This window comes from Euprymna scolopes, chromosome 19, assembly GCF_053919585.1.
Source record: "Euprymna scolopes isolate OS-2025 chromosome 19, ASM5391958v1, whole genome shotgun sequence".
NCBI classification, from domain to species: domain Eukaryota; kingdom Metazoa; phylum Mollusca; class Cephalopoda; order Sepiida; family Sepiolidae; genus Euprymna; species Euprymna scolopes.
This window is the reverse complement of record NC_136500.1, coordinates 113,968,050-113,991,289: the sequence shown is the minus strand read 5'-3', so window position 1 is coordinate 113,991,289 and position 23,240 is coordinate 113,968,050. Positions and strand designations below refer to the sequence as shown.

The window sequence follows — 23,240 nt, the reverse complement described above, 5'->3', positions numbered from 1 at the left end:
ATTTTTATCTTTCATACATAAAAATATTTTCAGATTTTGCCGCATCCTTTTAGGATTGGTAAAATCAAAAATTCTCATCTTTTTATTGAATATCGTTTTTGAAATGAAATTTCAAATTTGAATAATAAACTAAGTTTTTCTTTCTTTTAATCCAGTAAAAAATTTTAGCTGCTAATCACATGATTGGATCAGTGTTGTAGAGGAAACAAAGTCAACATTTGAACCATCATGGAAGAAGGTATCAGTTGATGTAGAAAATCTGTATGGAGGGAGAAAAAAAAATTCAAGTTTACTTTGATTTAATCTAAATGGATCAGTTCATATGAAGGATAGGCCCAGTTGAAAGAACGCAATGGGTAATAAAGAGAAAATGTAATAAATACCATATTACTGGAACTATCAGAATAGATACAATCAGTCTCCAAATTTCATATCTCTTGCCTATCACTTCAAACTAAATACCATGAAAAGAGCTAATATACAAAGTGTTGCACCAAAATGTAACACTTGACAAAAAAGTGAAGGAAATATTACGGATGTGCTGAACAGTGTAGTGAAACCCTAGATAGAGGTATCCCACGGTAGTCTCATCTACGTCTTTGAAGTCAAGACAACCCGAGCACACCCACAACATGATCGACTCTGCAGAGGGATTTATTGCTATAGATAAGGACATGGTCACCAAAGCATGCGATTCATTTTGCACGCATCTAGAGATGGTCGTTGTTGGTGATTACATTTAAAAATCATAATATGTAACTGTTGCTAAATAAACTGACAACTTTTGTTTTAATTATATAGTTTGTTTTCTTTTTGTCAAGTGTTGCATTTTGCTGCAACTCATCAAAGTATATTAAAATGTAAAAAGAATATAGATTTCTACGAGTCGTTCTGTTTATAATTGTTTATTTTTGAAAAAAAAAAATACAGCCATTGAATTATAAGTGGTTTGCCATACTTAGAGGTAAATGTACACTGAACAGATACCATAATATATAGTTAAATCCAAATTTTGATATATCTTTTAATGTAAATGCGAAAAAAAAAATTGGAACACTGAAAACATACACAGTAAAACAATACGTTTTATTGTCGCATTATTTATTTGTAACGCAATTTAAAAAACATTTTCGGGGTTATTTATTTATGTTGGTAGTGTAGAAGAAAATAAATTCTAAATAATAACGTTAATATTTCAGTGCGCAGATCAAATTCTGCAAAAGTAGCGATTTGTGTTAATTTGTTTACACTGTTATGGGCTTATGCTTATGTATGTATGCGCAACCAGAAGTCAGGTTACAACACCCGTTACAAGGTCATTTGAGTTTTATAATTATATAGATTACATATACATACACTTAAAATAATAAGGTTTACATATTTTCATGAAGTTGTTTGAAATATTCTTCATCTACTAACCAAGAGGCTACTCGCATATGTATTTAATATATGAAGATTTATTTTTGTTAGCAGGATTTTTATGAATTGTTCAGAAAATGTATCTACCAACATATATATAATATTAGTACTGCCTGAAAAATTGAGGAACCCAAGAAACTCCTGCTCCTATGCCAGAACTATTTATTTTTTTTTGTTAATCAGAATATTAACTTCCTGTAAGTTCATTTAACAACTGAAAAATCCAATGTAATTTAAAGGAAAAACATGTAAGGCATGTAAAAATTTTCTTTTACTTCAAAAGTTTGGATATTGTAAGAAGAATAAAAGGAAAATTTATTAAAATAATCTGCAGTCCAATTAAACCACAAATTTTTGTATGAACATGCAAAATAAAAAGTATAAATGGAATTATTAATTTCAAGTGTTTATGTTGCCATGGCTTTAGCAAGTAATGAAGCCTAAACGAATCTATAAAAAAAAAAATGAAGAGGAAATTTGGAACACAAAAAAATGTACACATGGCTGCCAGAGTACTATATTAGTGTGTTCTTTAAAAATGTCAAATATTTCAAAATTAATTTTTTTTTTTTTTTGGGATTAGTACTTAATGTATGTTAACTGAAAGCCAACAACACTGGGAAATACACATATCTTCTGATATGTAAATTAATTAATTCTAGTAGATATAATTACTTACCTCACAACATAGCTAACTCAATATGATGACACAAAGAAAAATTATAAAAAATCTTTATCGGCCCATCCATCGTCAAATGGTGAACAGGGCAATAATTATGTATCGAAAATCTAAGTACTCAGATATAAAAAAGTTTAAAATATTGCATAATTAATAAAATTTGGCTGAAAAAAAAAAAAAAAAAAAAAATTGGGGTTGTTTTGCTTTGCATATTCTAGCAATGTCCTCTGCAGTAAATTATCTTTGGTACTTTTTTTTTTTTATATAATCAGAAAAGAAAGTTATGTCTTATCAATTTAATAGTTAGTCAGCATAATGAGGAAAATGAAAGAATCTAATATTAAATCATATTACCCCAATTAGATATACATGGTGTTCCAAAAGTCAAGTCTTGGGCACATTTCAAGTCCTCATATCTGCTTAACTATGAATGGTAGTTAAATGAAATTGGTGCGATTTTAAAGCTTTAAGAGTAGTAGTTAAGGGGCAAAAATCAGAAGCTCACAGTATTAATGCCGGTGTCCCTCAGGGGTCCATCCTGGGCCCAACTCTTTTCCTGATCTACATTAATGATCTTCCAAATCACATCCTTACATCATTTGTAGACATCTATGCTGACGACACTACCATTTATGGTAGCACATCTAAGACAGTAAACGACCAAGTTCTCTCCAATTCTCTCTCCTCTGATCTTGAGCACGTAGTACAATGGGGTAAAGAATGGCTGGTTACTTTTAATGCATCTAAAACCAAGCTTCTCTCTTTACATCATCAACATTCTGATCCACATCTGACATCAATTGAAATGAATGGCTCTCGTCTTCAGGAGGCCTCAAGTTTTGACAAACTTCTTGGCTTGACCATTACTCCTGATCTTAAATGGAACACGTACATCAAATCTGTTGCCAAGGCCGCTGGAAAAATGGTCGGATCTTTCTATCGATCCGGTAGATATCTCACTGCTGATGCTATTCTCTATCTATATAAGAGCCAGGTACGTCCAAGGATGGAATACTGTTGCCACATCTGGGCAGGAGCTGCTAGAAAGGACTTGTCCTGCCTTGATAGAGTTCAAAATAGACTTTGTAGCCTTGTAGGAGATGTCCTTTTCTCTTCCTTGCAACCTTTATCTCACAGAAGAGATGTTGCGAGTTTGTCTCTGATGTATCGTTATTTTCATGGAAAGTGTTCGAATGAGCTTCAATCTATGGTCCCCCCCTCGCCAAACTTTCACAAGAAACACTCTTCTAGCTGTAAACACTATCAATAATTCCCCCCACTCTTTATCTGTGCCTAAACCTAAACGTAGATTCCATAAACAAAGCTTTTTTCTTAGAACTGCACGCCTGTGGAATTGTCTTCCGTTTTCCTGCTTTCCGGCTGACTACAATATGGTTGTCTTCAAGTCTAACGTAAATAAGTTCTTGATGAGCCGTTCCATATAAGTTAACAAATTTACCGAATTTTCATTACTAATGATTACTATAATGTCCAATTTCTACTGTACACTCTTTAACCCTTATCCTTGAGTGGCCTCTTGGCCTTGATAATGTGGTGTTGCCTATGTAAAAAAAAAAAAAAAAAAAGCTAAATGCATTAAGTTTTTTTACAAGGCTGTTGATTTTTTTAAAATTTCTTTTCAGATCCTTATCCTTAATAGTTCTTGAGATATTCAATGTTAATATAGCCCAAGACTTTTGAAATACCCTCTATTTCATTTTTATCTATGGTGTAAAAGATTGACGGATGAAGAATTAATATAGAGGGCAAGTATTTTCTACTACCTCTTTGAAAAAAAAAAGAATCTACTGATCAGAGTAAACCTAAGAATCTATATAAATTAATAAAACTAAATTTATTTTTGAAAACAAATATCAATAATTGGTCTCAGTCACTGAGGAAGTAAATATATATAGCTTTTGGCTAGAAAGCTATACCTGCCAATGTAACCAGGAAAAAAATCTCATTATTTTAAATATAAATGAATATATACACACGCATGTAATGTGTTTTTAGTGTAGGAAAATTACAAGTACTCAGATATTCAAAGCATATACACATATTTCAAAGAGAATTTGAATGCCTACTAGACACTGGCCTCAATTGTCTAAGGTCTTTCTGTACAGGGGTTGTCAGGACAACCTGGCATGAGGATACTTTCCCTGAAAGTAAACCCTGATGAAATATTCAAAATAACAGCCTAAACTGGCTTTTACAAGAAATGTTGCACCTTCTCTAAGTGATATTACCTCAAGTAATGACACAAAGCTGGATACTCCACCAAACTAGATGAATTCTTGTCCTAGAAACCTAATAAAATCAAGAAACCATGATATACTATAATATACTTAAATGGTGAATTGGGGGAGAGGAAATTATATTCCGAACTTCTTTACTAAGTGTTTGAGAGATAAATGAGAACTTTAATGGAATACTCGAATATCTATGTGTCATACAGAGATCAAGTGTTAGTCTCAGGAAAGGGGACTCTTTGATTTCTGAGAACTTCAATTGAAGTAAAATAAAACACTTAGACAATCAATCTAATGTATGTTTTTTAGTGTGTGTGTGTGTGTATGTTGAGAAAAATATGCTTTCAAGATTACATTGCACTGTGTATTATAACCTAACTTTTTTGTTTTAAGTTTAAAAATCACAAAATCTATAAATATAAATAAATAACAATTTTGCTATATTCCAAGTTCTAAAGTTTTGTTTATGTGGAACAATTGATATAATTATGTTAACATTAAAATTTTCTTTATGTATACTCCTAAGAGAAAACATTTTGATAGAAAGAAACATGCATGATCATGGAATATGGTAAAAAGAAGCTTAGAGAAAACTCACATCATTTAGGTTGCCCTCATATATACACACACACACATTTAAATTTCATGATTGGTGAATATAGTCTAGTTTAGACAAAGCTATTTAATAATTTTATAAAATTATTTTAATAGCAAATTATTTTTTGTTGAACTAAGATGAATGGGCAAAAATTAAAAGATTTTTAAATCATATTTAAGAGCTTATAGACATTTTGAATAAATTGTCAAATGATAGTTGTACATTGTGAGCAAAAGAGAAAAAAGTAGAATGCAATTTTCTTTTTTTAATAACAAAATAAACGAAAATGAAACAAGTTATTTACCTCATTTATTAGAAATAAAATTTGTATCACAGCCGCTTCTTCTGGGTGGCAGCAATGGCAATCGACTCCCGGACGTCCAAATCTAAGCACATTAGTTAAGAATCAAACAAAAGACCAGGTAAAATCAAGTTTAAAAAAAAAAAAAAAAAGTGGGGTCAGAAAAATTACAATATGCATTTCATTCAAAAAAAAAACAAAAAAACTATAATCAAGGTTAAACTTTTACAAATTAAACCTTTGTTAAAACAAAACAAAAACAAAATTGTTAAAACTTGAAGCATTGGCTTACTATCCTCATCTCATTTGTTATATTCACAATGTTTCAACTGATGTAACCTCTGAAGTTCAGGTGCATTCTTTCTAATTTTGTAAATCTGTACAAAATTTATTCATCTGTATATATGTGTAACTGTTAAAACGTTGTTCAACGATCCATTCTAAATCAGTCTTTTAGAAGCAGAAGGTTCAACATTTACAAGAAAAGCTAAGGATGACAAAAAGCTAGCACTTCTACCCAGTGATGACTGATGGAATGAAACTAATATAACATTCATTTTACATATCAGCATGCACCTGAGTTTTAGACTTTGATTTTCAAACTAACCTATCTTTAGGCAAGTCTTTATTATTCTTTCTCTCATCCATTTTTATCACTTCCTCCCAAGTTTTTATTGACCTTCCCTGTAAACTAAATCTACTACCTATACTGTTCTACATTTAACTCAAGAATTCTTTCAATGTGGTTATACTACCAAAATCTTTTGTTCTATACACATCTCCCTATACTGTCTAGACTAGATCTCCCTCAGTTCATTAGATACAACTAAGCCAATCTAAAACTCCTATTACACATCTATCATTCGGATTTCTTTTCATGCAATGCATGTCTTCAACCCTTACACACAAATTTTTACTTCCATATAGCATACTGCAGTGCTCTAATGGTATCACCAAAGTAACAATTTCTCAACAACTTCAATAGCCCTGGCCTTCTAGATATACTTTCTCCACATCTAAGTTCTCATCCATCTCTATTGTCTTATACTTCTTGTAATGATTCCACTGGATTTCTTGTATATTCAAGGCTTAGAAATACCACAAAAATTTCACATTATGGACTAAATAATGCTTTCAGTTTGAAATTCCACCCAGACGCCAAAGTTAAAAAAAAAAAAAAAAAAAAAAAAAAAAAAAAAGACTTGAAGGTCTAGGGTTCTATCAACTGAAAAGTTGTAATAAGATGAGAATAGTAGTCTGCATACAAACAATAATCATCGTAAAAATGTCAAAATGCGATGGTACAGTTGTTACCAGGGCCGACTGCAAGTTTGGCATGCACTTATCCAGAGTTATCACAATACTTTCACCAATACTGTTGAGAAAGATAAAACGCCCCCCCCCCATCTCTTAGCTATGGGTTAACTAGAAAGTTTAAGTCTTGGTAGAAAAGGAAAATGCTCAATTTACACCAGTTACTGGGAGCAGTACTGTGTTGATACTTCCCAAATATTTTTCAAGAGATAAAAATCTTGATTTAAAACAATTAAAATTAGCAATAGAAGTTTAAGTGGTCACTGCTTTTAGACAATAAAAATTCTTTATAGGCTGCAAAATAAAACCTAGTAAATATAACTACTCAATGTTTTTTAACAAATCTAATATAGTAGAACTCCTAGATACGAGGCCACTAGGATACGTTTTTTTTTCAGGTTATGTGGCAGTCCGTCCCCTGGTTACTGTATTTGCCCCACCTTATTTGATTTTTTTTAACATGTGTATTGCATACTTTACTGTATTTTGTTACTCATTTTTAATGCTGTATCCCGGGGTTCTACTGTATAATACAAAATAAAATAAAACTAATTGCATTTAGAATACTTCAAGAAAGGAAAAAACACCCTTCAAATTTGCAAGAAACAAGACACTTTAATAAACAGATTTTTATTAAATAATATTCTTTGTTATTAATTATATATGGTTGGATTAAGGATGGGGTCAATTATTCAAAGATTCATTCATGCATGTAAGCTTTTTTTTGTAAATTCTCAAGAAAAGAGCGAAAAAATTTAAAAACAATGTAACTTTAATATTGTAAGAAAAGTTAGCAAATAATTATTTTCCTTAGTTGTTCCTTGTTTAGATATGAATATTTAATGATTATAAACTACTGGTTATTATTGAATAGCTAGATACGAAATTACCACTTATTTGGAAGATTATTAGACATATGTTAGCTATATTTTAGTTTTCCTGTAACTACAGTGTAAATAGCAATACACATGAAAAAAATTGAAACAGATGAAAATATCTCAAGGACATATGTATAAAGAGCTTGATAATGTAAGAAAGAATCTTTTAAAAAAAAGTTATGATTATAAATAAGTTATAATTTTTGCACCTCACACAGTTGGATATTTTTTTCCTTATTAAAGATTGTGTTTCGTCACATTTTTTATACTACTTATTCAATAAAAATGTCATATCTTTGCTAGTACACAATATAAGGCAATGAAATTTGTTATATAATTGCATTCTTGTACAAAGGCTGAATATGGCACTAAAAATCTCCAGGAATTATTAGTTTCCAAGTAAAATGCACATAAGTATGCTGTAATATGTATTCATTAAAAAGTTACAACTCGGTTGAATTATAATGCATTTTATGTACAAAAAACTGAAATATAAATCTAGAACTGTTTAAAAATGAATATACTGCAAGATTTCTTTGGTATTATTGTAGATTAAAACCTCCCATTAAATCACCTCCTTGTCTCCAAATATGCAATTTTCTTTTTCTGAAAACTTGACAGAAAGAACAAAAATTTTAATTTAACAAAATTTGAATGTAAAATAATCTCAGATTCCAAGGCCATTCTAGTGTTTTAGAACAGTTAACCAATTTTTTTTTTTCTATGGGAAAAAGATTGTGTTTTTCTTTTTGTGGTTGTGGACGAATTATTTTTTTATTTATTTATTTTTACACAATAGTGTAGTTTTAAGAGGGTCTTTGTAGGAGAGTGCGTTCCACTGACTTTGGGTTAATAGTATGGTTAGAGCCAATTATGTGTGAACATCCCGAAGATTTGGAAGAAAGAAAAAGACAAAAACAATTATTTCGGAGTAGGCAATCAATTTCACATACATAATGTAAAATAATCTACCGTTTCTGGATTATTCTACTATTTTAGGGCAGTTCATCAATTTATCTATTGGAAATAAATCCTGTATGGTTTTTAAGACAATTATGTATAGTTTTAAGAGAGTTTGTATGATGAGGAAGGGGGCTTGCCACTTGAATTTGAAATTAGTGGCAGGGTTAAGAAAAGGTTTTTGTTTTGGAGTGAGTGCCATTTGGACTTGGGTTTAATGATAGTTTGTAACTCAGATTTAGGATTAACTAGCTTGGGTGCCTGTCGTTGACCTGGTGATTGGAGGTGTGTGTTGAGCAAAAAATAAAGTATAAGTAGGCAGGAAGGCTCAAACCCTTACCGTGGAGAAGGAAAAGACTGAAAAATAAAATAAAATAAAAAAAAAAACTTGATGTCTTTGCCGTTACGTCCATCGCCAAACCAGAAGTGGTGAAGGTTTAAATTAAGACTAGTCAATCGAAAAGACTTTTGAAAATATCAGCGAAAAAAGCGACCCCTCCCAGCAGAAAAGTGCCCAGTTGAGGGTGAAGGTATTAATGTTTTTAGTTAATTTTTCGATATTTGTCGAAGGGTTGAGCTTCAAAACAATACCGATCTCGTGAAAATCCGTGGCCTCTGTCGAAAGCTTTAGACAGACATACAAACATATAAACATTTAAACAGACAGGTGAGATAGTGATTAATTAAAGACGATAAGACAGAATCAAGGGAAGGTATATGTATGAGATGGGCTTATCACTTGATCCATACATAAGAATCAGCTTGAAAAAATATCCAAAGAATTTAAAATACTTTTAGGCAAAAATAGATAATTTTACATTAAGTTTAGATGCAAATTCACCCCTTCCTTAAATTCTAATTTTTTGTCTTTTTCTGCTAAGATTTTTAAAGCATTAACATGTAATCATCTAAAAAAGTAGAATCTTATTTTTTGTTTTTAAATTGGTGGCTAGAAAGTCATTTACTATTACAATTAATGTTCAAAAGTTGTGTATATTTGAAAAAAAAAACAAAAAAAACAGCATTTTTGAAGGAGTCACTATTTAAAAAAAAAAAATTTTAAGCAAAAAGTGTTTTTTGTTGTTTTTTTTTTTTTCAAAATAAACCTGTAAACACTTCACAAAATTCGGTTATCATTATTATTATTAATTCAATTATGAGTGCAAATTGTTTACTTTTGTTGATAAAGGGAAATTTTTTTCTGATAGGATAATTTAAAATTGCTACTACAAGAAGAGAACAGAATTATAATTTAATGCATTAAAAGAATTACTTACTAGTTAGAGCAAAAAAAATATTTTGAAAACTATTTGAGACCTGTCACGTTGAAATCTAATTTTTAACCTAAAAAAAAAAAAATGAATGGGTTAGTTTATTTTATACTCTAACAATAAGTGAGATTGAGGTTTTTCTGATTGGTTTCTAAATCAGATGAGATTTATCAGAGTGGTACCGAACTTTTACAAGAATGGAGGGTTCGTAACATAAAAAAAATGTTCTTTAATGGAGTTATAAATTCGCTATAAACTCTTTAATCTATACTGTAGATTAGATATTCATGCACATGAAAAGATATTCATCTCTAAACAAAATAATATTTTGAAGACTTAAAGGGATTTGGTTTTTAAAATATGTCCATTTTAGTAAAAATACTATGAAATCTAATTATTAAAAAGGTTTTATGGTTGATGAATAATGCTAATGTAAATAATCCAGAGAAAAATATGTAATCTATGACAAGTTGTATTAATTTTACCAAAAATAAACTTATTTAAGATTCTAGATGAAAGATTTTATCAATTTTTAATTACTGTATTACAACTCACAATCAATTCTTTGTTTTTCCCAGTTGCATAACAACTTTTTTTGCCACCCAAGGCGTCCTAAGCACATATAAAAAAGTTCATAAACTCATTTGGGCAATCGTAAATGGAAGTTGCGTGAGATAAGTTTAGAATATCAAAGAGGAGTGTAGTTACCCTTTTGCATGAATATTTGTCAATGAAAAAGCTGTGTTCAAAGTTGGTACTGCGTTTGCTCATGTGTGCTTTGTGCAATATATTTTGTTTATCAGAAAAGAGACAAGAGGGAATGTTACATATTGGTGCTTTTGGAAGAAATTGGCATGAAAGACAAATGAAGAAAAAAGTGCTCTTTCACAAGTTAACATTGTCACAAGACGATTGCAACGGTGGTAAAACTAAACGAGTTGTTTCTGTACTCACCGAATTCTTCAGATCTAGCCCTCAGCAATTACTTGCAAATGCCATTGTATGAATAGTTTATATGTTTGAATGAGAAGAGTTTCTTCATTGGATATACTTGTGAACTTTTAATTTCAAGTTCATTATACATTTAATAAATTTTTATACAGTGATCTTGCTTTCATATTTAAATTAAAATTGAAATTACTGAGAGGCAAGAGTTAATTTGTTCATGAAAGACACTGCAACACTTATGATCAATGCTCATTTGTAACTAAAACGTGTATAAAGAAAGCTGGCTGCCATAATATACCTTAGTTTATATATTATATTTGCATGTTAACTTCATTATATAATTTTCCATAAAGTTTTTGAAATAAAATATAAAATCGTATTTGTATGTAGATAGTTTAACCATAAAGAGAAATACAAAGGAAGATGTAATATGCAAAATGTAATCCTCTCCTTGGATTACTCAACTTGCCAACTTGTGACAAATATTTAGCAAGGGGACATCGAGTACCTTTTTTTGATTGGACCCAGGTTTCTTAGCCTATTTAGCAAACATTCTCATTATGTAAAATCGTATTCATATATTTCACAAGAGCATGTTTGACGCAAATTCATTTACCTACAATTAAGGAAGAAAATCGATAAGGTTACAAATATTGAATAACGTCCACATTAGAAAAGAATGAGAATAGAAAAACATTTTTAATGATAAACATAAATTTTGCCAATGATTAAGTTTATAGAACAGAAGTACAAAATGACCAGGAGCAAAATATGAATGAACAAAAGATATCAAATATGTCACAACTTGGTATGATTTTTGGCATCTTCTGCAGCTCTCTCCTATTGCGTCATATTTTCATTAAATATCTCTGTAGTGTTGATAAGGATACGTTCATACTATAACATGTTAACTTGTGATTATCTATTCCTCAGAACCCTTTAACTAGAGTGAACCCAAAAGGGAGGCTATATTGATTTTTTTACAACATACTTCAAAAATTATAGTTGCTTCTTACAGAAGCATAAAACGTGCATATGTTAAAATTGGATAATTTTGACAGAAAAAAAAAATCGATTTGTTTTTAAAGTAATTCTCTCATAAGGACTCCATATAAATTTTGTCTCTCACTGTCAAATGAAACAAACCTAACTATCTCATATTACTTATAAGATAAATATATTTTTTAAATGCCATGAAAAATGTTAAACACTGAATAATGAGAAAAATTAGAGATAATTTAATGATTAAGCATGTAACAAGCTTTTGTAAATATCTCGGCAGTAATGGTCAAGTATTTAGGTTAATGTAGAAAAAGTTTGAAGCTAGGATGCATATGAAAATAACATGAAAAATCAACTTTGCTTTTTTTTATGTGGAATATTGGGGACAGACATTTGACCAATATAAAAATATGTTACAAGTCTTAGTAAAACAAGTTAAATTTAACAAAAATATTATAGCCAAAAGTAGACACATAATATCTTTATTAAATTATATATATATATATATATATATATATATATATATATATATATATATATATACACACACACATACTAACAGGGAGACAACATTAATTGAATGAGGATTGATGAAGGTTTTACTCTATCTTATTGTCATTAAAATCGGCGAAATCACCCATTTTTCAATTGAATCAATTAATTGCCTGCTCTAGTTGGGGACCTGCCATGCTGCACAGAAAGGAAGCTTTACACGCCTTCCTGCAGTGACAGTTCACAATACATTGTAGTTTACATTGCACTGTTGATATAAAATTATATATATATATAATGACTTGAATAAAACTTTCAAACGCTAGTAAAGTATCATGATTCAATTGTGCTCTAAACAGGAACATTCATTTCAAACATGCCTGTCATCTAGTGTTAATTTTATATGCAGGGCTTTTCTGCATATGCGGTAATAAAACTTCTCAAATGCACTTGTGATATTAGATATTATAGTATTATATTAGTCAAAATCGCCTGTTCTTTCTTCCATTGGATTTTTTGATTATCAATACTTATCAAAGACATTACAATACAAAACCTATTTAAGAACACTGCCAGGCATATAAACATTTGTCTAAAATTTCAAAAACTTTGCTCAGCCATTTAGGATTTCATAGGGAACGAACTCAAAGTTTATTTTATATAGTAGTAAAAAATATTAAGTGTTAAGATTTTAAAATGTAGATAAAAGTGTATCCCATAACACTTCATATGTAAAACAAAACTTAAATGAGATTTTTGTCAGTCTTAAAATTCACATTATATAAAAGAAAGAAATGAAGAATATTTTCAGGTGATAACGTGTGGTGACTTAATGTTGCATACATTTAAAAAAAAATAAGATACAATTGCATTTTAGCACATCTTTAAAATTTTATTCAAAAGTTTAAAAATGTTCATACGATTTTGCTGATCAGAATTACTGTGAAACTGCCATATCTTGAACCATTTTTAATTATTTTATACATACAAGCAGGGTATACAGAATGAATTTGACACTTTTCAAAAGGAAAGAGAAATGTCAGATCTTTGAAAATAATGAATTCTCTAGAACGTCCACCATAGAATCCAGGAGGAGTTTGAACCTGAACCTGGAGCATGTGGTCTTGACAATCAGTTCATCTTTGTGGCAGTCCATGGGATTAAAAGAAGGGGGAGGTAATGTTGGGATTGTTGAAGTTGTAAAAGGTCTGAGGCAGCCACATCAGTTTTTCCCAGAGATGTGACACAGAGCAGAGTTCTGCTGCCACACGTATGGCATTCTCACAGCAACATTTTTCCCCCCTGCCACTTAACAGTCAACAGCAACTCAATATAACCTAAATTTAATTAAGGTTTCCATTCCAAGATGTTGGGTGGCATGACAATGCCTTCAGAGACATCAAAAGACTATTACAGTTTTAGGGAACTTGGTCTTCATGATATGCAAGACTATGGATTGTAGGATAACTACTTGTTATGCATATTGTGCAACTGGTACTGGCAGAAATTCTCATCTAAGAAGAATCGGAGCATCCCAACTAGATACTGGGTGTTTAACTTATGGACTGAGGAGGGGGTCATACAATGGTTCTTGGCTGTAAATACTTGGCTCTTGCCACTTGAGTATTAAAAATAATTAAGATCCTAGTTCAATGTTTTCTTCAATCAGTACTCCAATATCTACCTCTCTAGGCAAGGTTTACATTACCACACCTTTTATCTTTCAGCTTTGGCAAGTTTATTGTGTTAACAATCAAAATGCCTGCTAGTAAATGCTTTCACATCTGTTTCAATTCTACAACTCGCATGTTCCGGATTGTTAAGTTGGGAAATTTGTTCATGGTGTTACAAATAAAAAAAAAGCTTAAATATACCCGAACATTAATGAAAATGAATACAATAAATTATTTTGCAACTCTAATACAAGATGGACGAATTTAATGATAATCATGAGATGAAAGAACAAAAGAAATAATCTCTACACAAGTTAATAAAATTGCAAATCATTTCTTTTATTCAATTATTAAAAAAAGAAAACTTGTTTATTCAAGCATCCATCACACAATCATGCAAGTGACTCTAAAAATACCACTTGTGGCATCAAAAAATTCATATTCTTTTCTGTAATGCAACCATATTTTAATCTACATTTGACTTATTCATAACGTTTTACAAATGTCCAACAATGTTTTATTTCTGTTCAATGCCACGAGACACACACTTTGGTGGTTATTTTCAAGAAGAGTTAAGCAATGAAAAGAAAAAAAGTGATTCATTCATCATAGCTTGTATATTTTGATAAGTTCGCAAAAATCATTGAGATTGATTTTGATTTCTGAAGAAAATAAAATGCATATTTTTTACATCTTCATTTAAACCTGCACATTTAGCAATGGAAATGCTATTTCAAACTGAAGCATAATAGCTTGACAGATTCTCCAATGAACATGCAGAGATGAAACATCTAAAATCGAGGCTTGAACTAAAACTCTGAAAAATATTATATAGTAATGAGGTTACTTAAAACATACTTAATCTTAATATACATAAAGTTGAGAAAATTATCCAAGTTAGATGCATACATCTGAAAAATCGATATTTGATTCTTACGAGTCAAATTTTTATTTTTATTGCACCATGTTCTTTTAATAAAAAATGTATAGAGTTTCTTTTTGAAAATCGGTTTTGAAGAGTGGTAAAATGGAAATATTTTCAATAATGCCCCAAGAAAAATCAGCTGTTAAAAAAAAAAAAAAAAAATCAACATTGTTCTACATACTTACCTTAACTTTCAGATAAACAATTATTTTTAGATTGCAATATTTTTTTTGAATTGTTTCTCATAACAACAAGTTGAATAATTTGACCTCTAAAAACTGTTTTACTAGAAACAATGCAAGTAGCCTTAATTATCAACATTGCAACTGGTGAGCACTTATTTGACTGTTCATAAAATATTTTAGTCAATACATTAACCTTGTTCATTTTCAGATTTCCTCATTGACTATTCATTTCTCTACTTCATATTTTTAACATCTCCAGCACTCAAATTACAAATATATACACACACATTATGATATATATATATATATATACACACACACAAAAGTAGCACTTTCTACTTACTATGTATTTCAATTTTAAACATTCAATTAATCTATTTTATTTACAAAATAACTCTTCTAATCTCTCAACACAAGATAAATAAAAATTGTTTTAATGAATTTTTGAGATGGAGATTTGTATTTGACTCCTGTTCTCATTGTGTTATTCTTATATTTCGACCAATGTAACCTCCGACCTTCTTCAAGTGTATCCTGTCAAACTCAAACTTGCATGGAATTTCAAACGGAATCCTTTACTTAATCCACAAGATCTAGCATGCTCTCATTCTGCCAGTCATGAATGGATAGACGTTTTTCGCAATTGTATTCTTAATATCACTCACACGGAGTATTGAACCTTTAACTTTCAGAAGAGTATCACTTCAAACTGAATTATAACTTAGTATCTTATACATTACGCCATAGATCCTTGTAGATTAAATGAAGAGTTCTACTCAAAATTCCGTGCAGATTCCTTTGAGGAAATACACCTAAAGGTTGGAGGTTACATCGATTGAAATGTGAAATAATACTCAAGATGAGAACAACAGTCTGAATAACCCAAACAATAAAATTTCAAGTAAAAAACACTTCGGAAGAGTTATAATTTTTTCAATCATTTTGTTATATTGAAGGTTATGAGGAAAAACATTTTAAAATGTAAACATGAATTCATTTCTAAATAACACAGGCTTTCATGTATATAACTTATGTTACTGTCATTAAAAAACATTCCTTTAAATCCATTACTTGCAACGTGGTTCCTAATTAGGCCGTAAATAAATAGTACAACTTATTTCAAAATTAGTTTGGGTTTTTTTTTTTTTTTTTTTTTTTTCATTTTTAAATTGTTAGATTAGATTCACAGAATAGAAATTACAACTACAGATAGAAAAAGTGAGATTCTACTTATTTGGATAAACAGAATTAACTTTTGCACAGAGAAATTTTGTACAGTTAATGAAAGAAATTTAAGAAAAGTGGCACAATCAAAAACAATTTGTTTCTTTGACGCTGGAAAACGGTATCAATAAATGGACATTTCAATACTTAAAATAATCATTTATAATTAAAAATTAAAGTATTAAGACTGCCTTGATATATTTTATTCCTTTCCTATCGTATTCTATGATTAAAATTTATTTGTTGATTCAATTTGCCTCAAAGACACTGTCACCAAGATGCAAGGGACTGTTTTGAATTAGGAGTCAAATTTATAGAAGCCTCCTAAAATTGGGAGTTGTGCAGCGAGATGCTTGTTTACCTAAAATTTTAATTTCTGCAAGTTAGTATAGTCAAGGAAGCAGAAAGGAAACTCCAAAATCAAATGTTTTGATGAAAGATGCTAGTAGAGAATAAGGTCTTTTGGCAATGGAATTTTTCTGCTTGCCTGTATTTATCTTCAGAGGGAAAAATATTCATTAAAGTATATTCTATTAAAATACTTATAATTTATTAATTCATATCAGTAATGGTCCAATTTTTATTTGTTATTTTTGTATAATTACTATTTAGGAAGCATTATCTTAGTTTAGTTAAGAAGAGTCACACTTATTTCATTGTTCTTTTAAAATTGGCGGCAATTTAATTTATGGTGCATCAACACCTGGTCATTAAGAGAAAAAAAGTTATATTTATGAGATTAGCTATTTTCAAGTCTGTGGAATTGTTTTTAATGAAAATAGGATCAGTTTGAGAAAATATTGATGGTATAGATTTCTACACAGTAATTGTTGTAAAATAGAACCTGGTTAACTTAAAGTGGAAATAAAACTTGAACACATTTTTACTAAACAAAAACCATTATCCAATTGTGCTAGTGTCATTTTCGACTAGTTTTCTAGAAGGAAGTAAATATTTTATTTCAAATATCAATATGTTTATGTATAAATACCAACAGATTATGTCTGAAATCAAAAATATCCTTAAATTATGCAACTCTAATGAAATATTTCATCAAATTTATTCCAAATAATTTTTGGAAGTGAGTAGTATATTGAAAAAATTTCCAAAGCCAGCAGACTAGCTTTATTTGACCTCTAAATGATGTTGGTCACAAAGTTTTGAAGGGCAAAGCTTCACTAGTTCACAAACTACTGCAAGAGTCAGTCAAATCCTCTTCAAGACTGACTGCTAGGTCTCGGCAGATTGGTAATGCATTAGATGGAATCAAAAACAAAAAGCAAAGAAATCCACAGAGTCACAAAATCTTATGGCTCAAGTGAATAACAAGGATTAGCGGGATGTAAACGTAGTGAGGAGGGAAGAAAAGCTCCTTATAGAATGGCATATGTAAGCTTCAGCAGGATGGCAGTTTCAATCAAATCTGATGTCTGCTAGAAAGTGAAGGAATAGGAAAAAACAACCAAATAAAACATGATTGTGTATATATTAAACTATGCTCTAGAGTATTTTTGTTTCTTTTTTGTTGGTTTCATTTTTCTTAAACTGTCGTTTTTCTTTTGGGGGGTGGGGGTTAGCCAAATTATTTCTTTTAGAATCTCAAAAGTTAAATTTATTTATCATAGTATAATTTTCTGATTAATTAATAATGAACCAAAATTGTTACATAAATAATTTATGGTAATGTTTTAATCCATTTATAAAATGATAAAAATATGAATAGCTTTTAATATGTTACATAAATTTGACAATTGAAAAAAAAAAAAATTTCCTTGCAATTCTTAGAAAAGAATTTGGAAACAAACTAACAAATGATTAAATAATTTTTTTTTAATGAGATCTTTAAAAATTCGTTTTATTTTACACTGTTGCATTTTTAATCTCAATAAATAATAAAAATTAATAATAATAAAAAAACATTTATTTTTAAATAAACATGCATACAGACACATGAGAAGTGTTCTCATAATTTTATGAATACAGACTTCGTATGTGTGGTCACATTGAAAGTGTTTGGGTTAGATGCAGAATAGTTAAGGCCGCAGCCTCAACTTGTAAGGGCAGGATAAGGAGAAACTTGAGAGAAACCAAAGTAAATAAGACCTGGCCAGAGATATATTGGTTTGGAAGTCAATTTCAAAAAGTCAACACAAGCTAGCATATAAAACATTAAACCGAATATGGTGGTGATGACAGATTGAGCTATTTTTCCTCTTTTTCAATTTACAGCAATTACAGATTTAATAGGAAAACTTAGGAAAAACAGAAATTCAGTTTGTTCAAAAGTCCAAAGACATAAATTTACTTTGGATATTAGATACAGGAAAATGTATAATTAAAATAGACTTAAAACAGTAAAGATCTTGAGATTTTCTGATTTAAAAAGTACATAATTGATAAGTTGGTTGGTTTTTTTATGGCATATCAACCCTTTTCGGGTTATTTAATGCTGAATCCAAAGATTCGGAAGAAAATGTTTTTAATAGAATATATTTGTAGTTTTCAAGTCGGTTTCTATTTAACCCATAGTTGGGACCCTAACAGGTACTACCACTCCGGGTCCACACTCCCCAAAGCCCACAGCTGGGGCATCGCCATTGGATATAGTTTAAGGTCATACCCAGGACCACATAATTGATAAGAACACTTTTTTTTAACATTTAAAAATAAAATTAAACATTGAACCAAATCCAACAAAATTTTATTTTAATTCAATTGCCATTCATTGACTTTATATTTTATTGAATATTAAAGATTTGCCATTACTCAGTAATATAGACAACTAGAAGCAGTGGCATAGGAACTATTGTCACCTGGGGCGGTCATAAGATTTCAAGCAAACCTATTTTTACCCCCTTAAAATGCTGCCTGGGGTGAACCGCCCCTGCCACTTTGCTACATGACTGACAAGAGTCAAAAAGTGTAATATCAATCTTAAAATTTCTGTCTATCTCCCCTGTCAGGAAAGATTTGTCCTCTGACAGAAAACAGAAATGTTACACTTTGATATCAGTCTGAAAGCAAAGAAAATGTGTTTTAATAATTGTTTCATATCAAACCTAAAAAAAAAAAAAAAAAAAAAAAAGGCATACCCATATTCTGTCTGAGGCAGTGCCGAAAAAGAATATATCAGTTTTGTAGTTGTCTTGCGTAATTTTTTAAACTGGACACTGACTTATTTAAATCACTTAAATTAAGCAAAAGTGCATTAATTGAAAGCAATTTAATCGCATTTCAAAATACATCTTCCAATCATGATAATTCTCAAAATAAAAATTTTGATACTAAGGAAAAAAAACTTTAGTATATCGATTTGTTTTTTGTTTTTTTTCTTCAAATAAAATGGTTCAAGGCAATGATTGAATTTCTACATTTTCTGTTTGTTGATAATTTTGATAGCGGGGATAGTTTTTCTTTTACATGAAAAAAATTTTTTTTTCATTGCTAAACTCAGATTCAATGGATGCATCTTGTACCCAGGTGGATCTGTCTGTCAATCAGTCTGTCACATTTCAGATTGAAATTGTGTTTTCTCATTAAATATGGGGAGGTAATGGTGAAGTGGCTCCCAATACAGACTAACAATATAGGTGCAAAAAGTTTGGTAATATCACTTCTTACAGCATTTTCACTATCGTTGGTATCAGTACCAGACACGAGAAAGAATCAAGGAAACCAATGCCAACAACTGAATCAAACAAGCAAAAGTGAAAACATGCCAATTCATACAAATTTATGCTTTATCATTGGACACCGCTTAGTTTTTGGTTGTCCAGTGAATTATTTTAGCCAAAAAAAGTTATCTAAACAATTTTGCAAGTTTAACTAAATTTGCTTATTGAAAAATATTGTAAATATAAAAAGAACTTTGTAAAAATAAAATATTTGTTACGGCATAGATTTATCAACTAATTCAACTTTTTTTGCTAACATTGTAATATATTTTTTATATCAATTGCGAAATCAAAAACAGTAATACCATATGAGACTGAAATGGAATTGAAGTAATTAAGAAATAACGGTTGAAGGGGAGGAAATTATGATGATTTTTGGGAGGGGATTTAATAGAATTTGAGTTGTATATATATTTTCTTCATTTTAGATTTCATATGGACAAGAACAATTTTTATAGAAACACGAATGTCTTTGTGAATGATAATATATTTCTGAATACTACAATTTTTTATATACAAGACTACAGGTAAACTAGATGTTTGCTGTCTTAAAGTGCAATTGGAAACAAAGTCCTATACAAAGATTAAATCACTTTCCAAAGGAAATCTTGCAAGGAATCTTATGGAAGTATTAATTTCATATTAGAATTTTTTAGAATATTAGTGGATAGAGTAAGGGAGAGGTTTGCACTTTTGCTGGACATAAATAGCAAAGATAGCATTTAATGTTTTTTTTTCTTCTTTTTAATAAACTGTTTAGTTTGTGTTTAACGACCTATCAACCTTTTAATAAACTGTACCTACACTGCATTACACAAATAGACATTGCTGAGTGAAAAATGTAGAGAAACAATTCAATAAGCATACATTAAACTTACATTAATAATTAAAAAAAAAAAAAAAAAATGGTAATATGAATTTCAAGATTGAGAGGAGATTTATATAAGCAATTCACAGACCACACCAGGTATGGCAGTTAGTAAAGGATATTTAAGTTTTAAGGAGATAAATATTCAAGTGGAGAACAGCAGAAATTCTTTTTGGAATTTATTCTTTAAGAGAAATGAACCTTAGAATTTTGAGTTCATTCATAATTAAGACAAACATAATATTGTTCGATCATCAAGTAATGAGACTATCATAAGTTTTAGTTTAGTGAGTTTTTTGATATTAACACCTGTAAATTTCAGTGTCAAGGTCACAAGATTCAAATGATCACCTGGCTGAAACCATAGAAATGTCTTATATTGTGTTTGGTAAATTCTGTGGTAATTTTCAATAACACTTAACTTGAAATATTTGTTTTCAAACACCACCAATTATCGATGTATATTTAAAATAGAACAAAAATCTGTTTAATTTATAACCACATAAAAAAAAAGGTATAAATAGAGGAAGTATGAAAAAAGAAAAATACAAATAAACTTTGGCCCATACCGGTTTCAAGAATATCTCAAAACAATTCAACAAAAATTTTTAAAATATACAAAAACAAATAGATCTGAAATATTTTATATATGCCATAATTAAAAAGGTATATTTTGAAAGCATCTTCATTAAAATCCTGATACACAAATACCCATATAAAATATACTAACATATGCATAATTCTCTATTTTCCAGATTTTGTTTGATTTTTTTATTGATTTATCAACTTTACTCATAGAAAGGGCACAGTAGGCCAAGTAATTATTTGAAAATTGACAACAGGCCAAAAAGAAATCGACATCTCACAACAGAGACTGCATTACTTGCTTGGCAACAATTATAATAAGGAAAAGATTTATCTCCCTTCCTATGAGAGGTTCTTTTGTATAGCTTCAAACATATTTACATAATGCAAGAATTAAAAAACAAAGTTCAGCATAGAAATAACAAATATTTAACAATTTTATAGCTTACATACATATAAATAGGTTTAGTCAAACTGACTAAACCTTTAGTCAAACTGTCTAACTTAAACTATGAAATTAGAATATTTTAAATAAATAAAAATTCAACATCTTCAAAGTAAAGTGTCTGTAAACCACAATTTCCTAATCTGCAGAGGCCATGATATCTACCCCTTGCACACATGCACGAAATTCAATGTAAAATGATCTCCCTGTTTGAGCCACTTTAGTTTTTTAAGGGCACTAACCAAACAGTTTTGCTATATGAGAAATTGTGCATTTATTCTTACCCTACCACTAATCCAAAGCACAAATGATAAGCCCCCCCCCCAAAAAAAAACTTTCTTAACCATATTACTAACCCTCCAGCACTAAACAAAAATCTTGTAAAACAACCCGTAATTTCCTGGAAGTGCTTGAATGGTTCAAACACAAAGAATCATTTTACATTAAACTCGTACATGAAACTGATCCCACATTAAATTCTAAAATATTTTTTTCTTTTCCCTACCAAGTTTTTCAGGATATTGACTAATAATCCCCTAAAAAACGATTTTTTTTCGGTAGGGGGGGGGGGTATGTTAATACCTATATGTATTATACTTATTTTTTATGCATACTGAAAGTATCAGTTGATAGGTTTTAAACAAGACCCGGAAATTATTTATTGATGAAACAATGAAGTATGGCAGAGAGAAGGGAAAGGGGAGGCAAAGTAAGGCAGGGCAAACCGTGAGGGAGGGAGGAAGAGGGAAAGATAAAATGAGAAAGAATAAAATCAAGCCAAAAAGCTCTAGTAATTTAACCTTTTCTTACAAGAAAAAAAATCTTTCTAAAATGAGAATCTGATATATCTAAAATGTCAATAACATTGATATACATACAATTGAGGACCACTCATGTCACTAAATCTAGTACTGAGTTGATTCCAATCTGTATACATAAAATGTTTATGTTAGCTATTATTGCAGGAGTCATTTCGAGTTAAAGCATCTAAACTTGACAAATACATCATTAAAATCTGTAAACATTAGTTAAAAACTAACCATCATGGTTATTTCATTTCAAAGCAAACAGCCTTGGTCTTGTTGATCGAAAAAGATAAATGCTGTGATCCAAAACAAAAAACGAAACGAGCCAAAATTAAAAACTTGTAGTAAAAATAAAAAAATTAAGCCACACACAAACAACTATGAAAAATATTTTATTTACAAACACCATTGTGTAATCAGAAAACAAATTAAAGATATTTCTCATTTTATTTCGGATCACGCCGTTGCTATTTTTCAGTCAACAAGGTTAAGGCTTTTTGTTTTGAAATGAAGCCACTAAAGACAGTCATGTTGGTTAATATTTTAACCAATGTTAACAGATTTTAATAATGTATTTTTTTTAGTTTAGATGCTTAAAATAAATATTAAGTTGAAATGACTCCTCATGTAATAACATCTAACATAAGATTTTTTTATGTCTACACTTTTTTTTTTCTTACAATCAATACTATTACCTTGAGGACCTTACATTAAAATGGATACCAAACAGCTGGAACAACA

At 29.9% G+C, this 23,240-nt stretch overlaps 1 protein-coding gene across 8 annotated transcripts in view; it reads right to left on the bottom strand.

Moving 5' to 3' along the window:
* LOC145239883 (syntaxin-binding protein 5-like) overlaps positions 1–23,240 on the bottom strand; it is a 678,091-nt gene that overhangs the window by 535,293 nt on the left and 119,558 nt on the right. For all 8 annotated transcript variants that reach the window (XM_080103493.1, XM_080103494.1, XM_080103495.1 and 5 more), the window contains exon 3: positions 5,253–5,334. In XM_080103493.1, the coding sequence (XP_079959619.1) occupies positions 5,253–5,334 (82 nt within the window). The remainder of the gene's footprint in view (positions 1–5,252; positions 5,335–23,240) is intronic.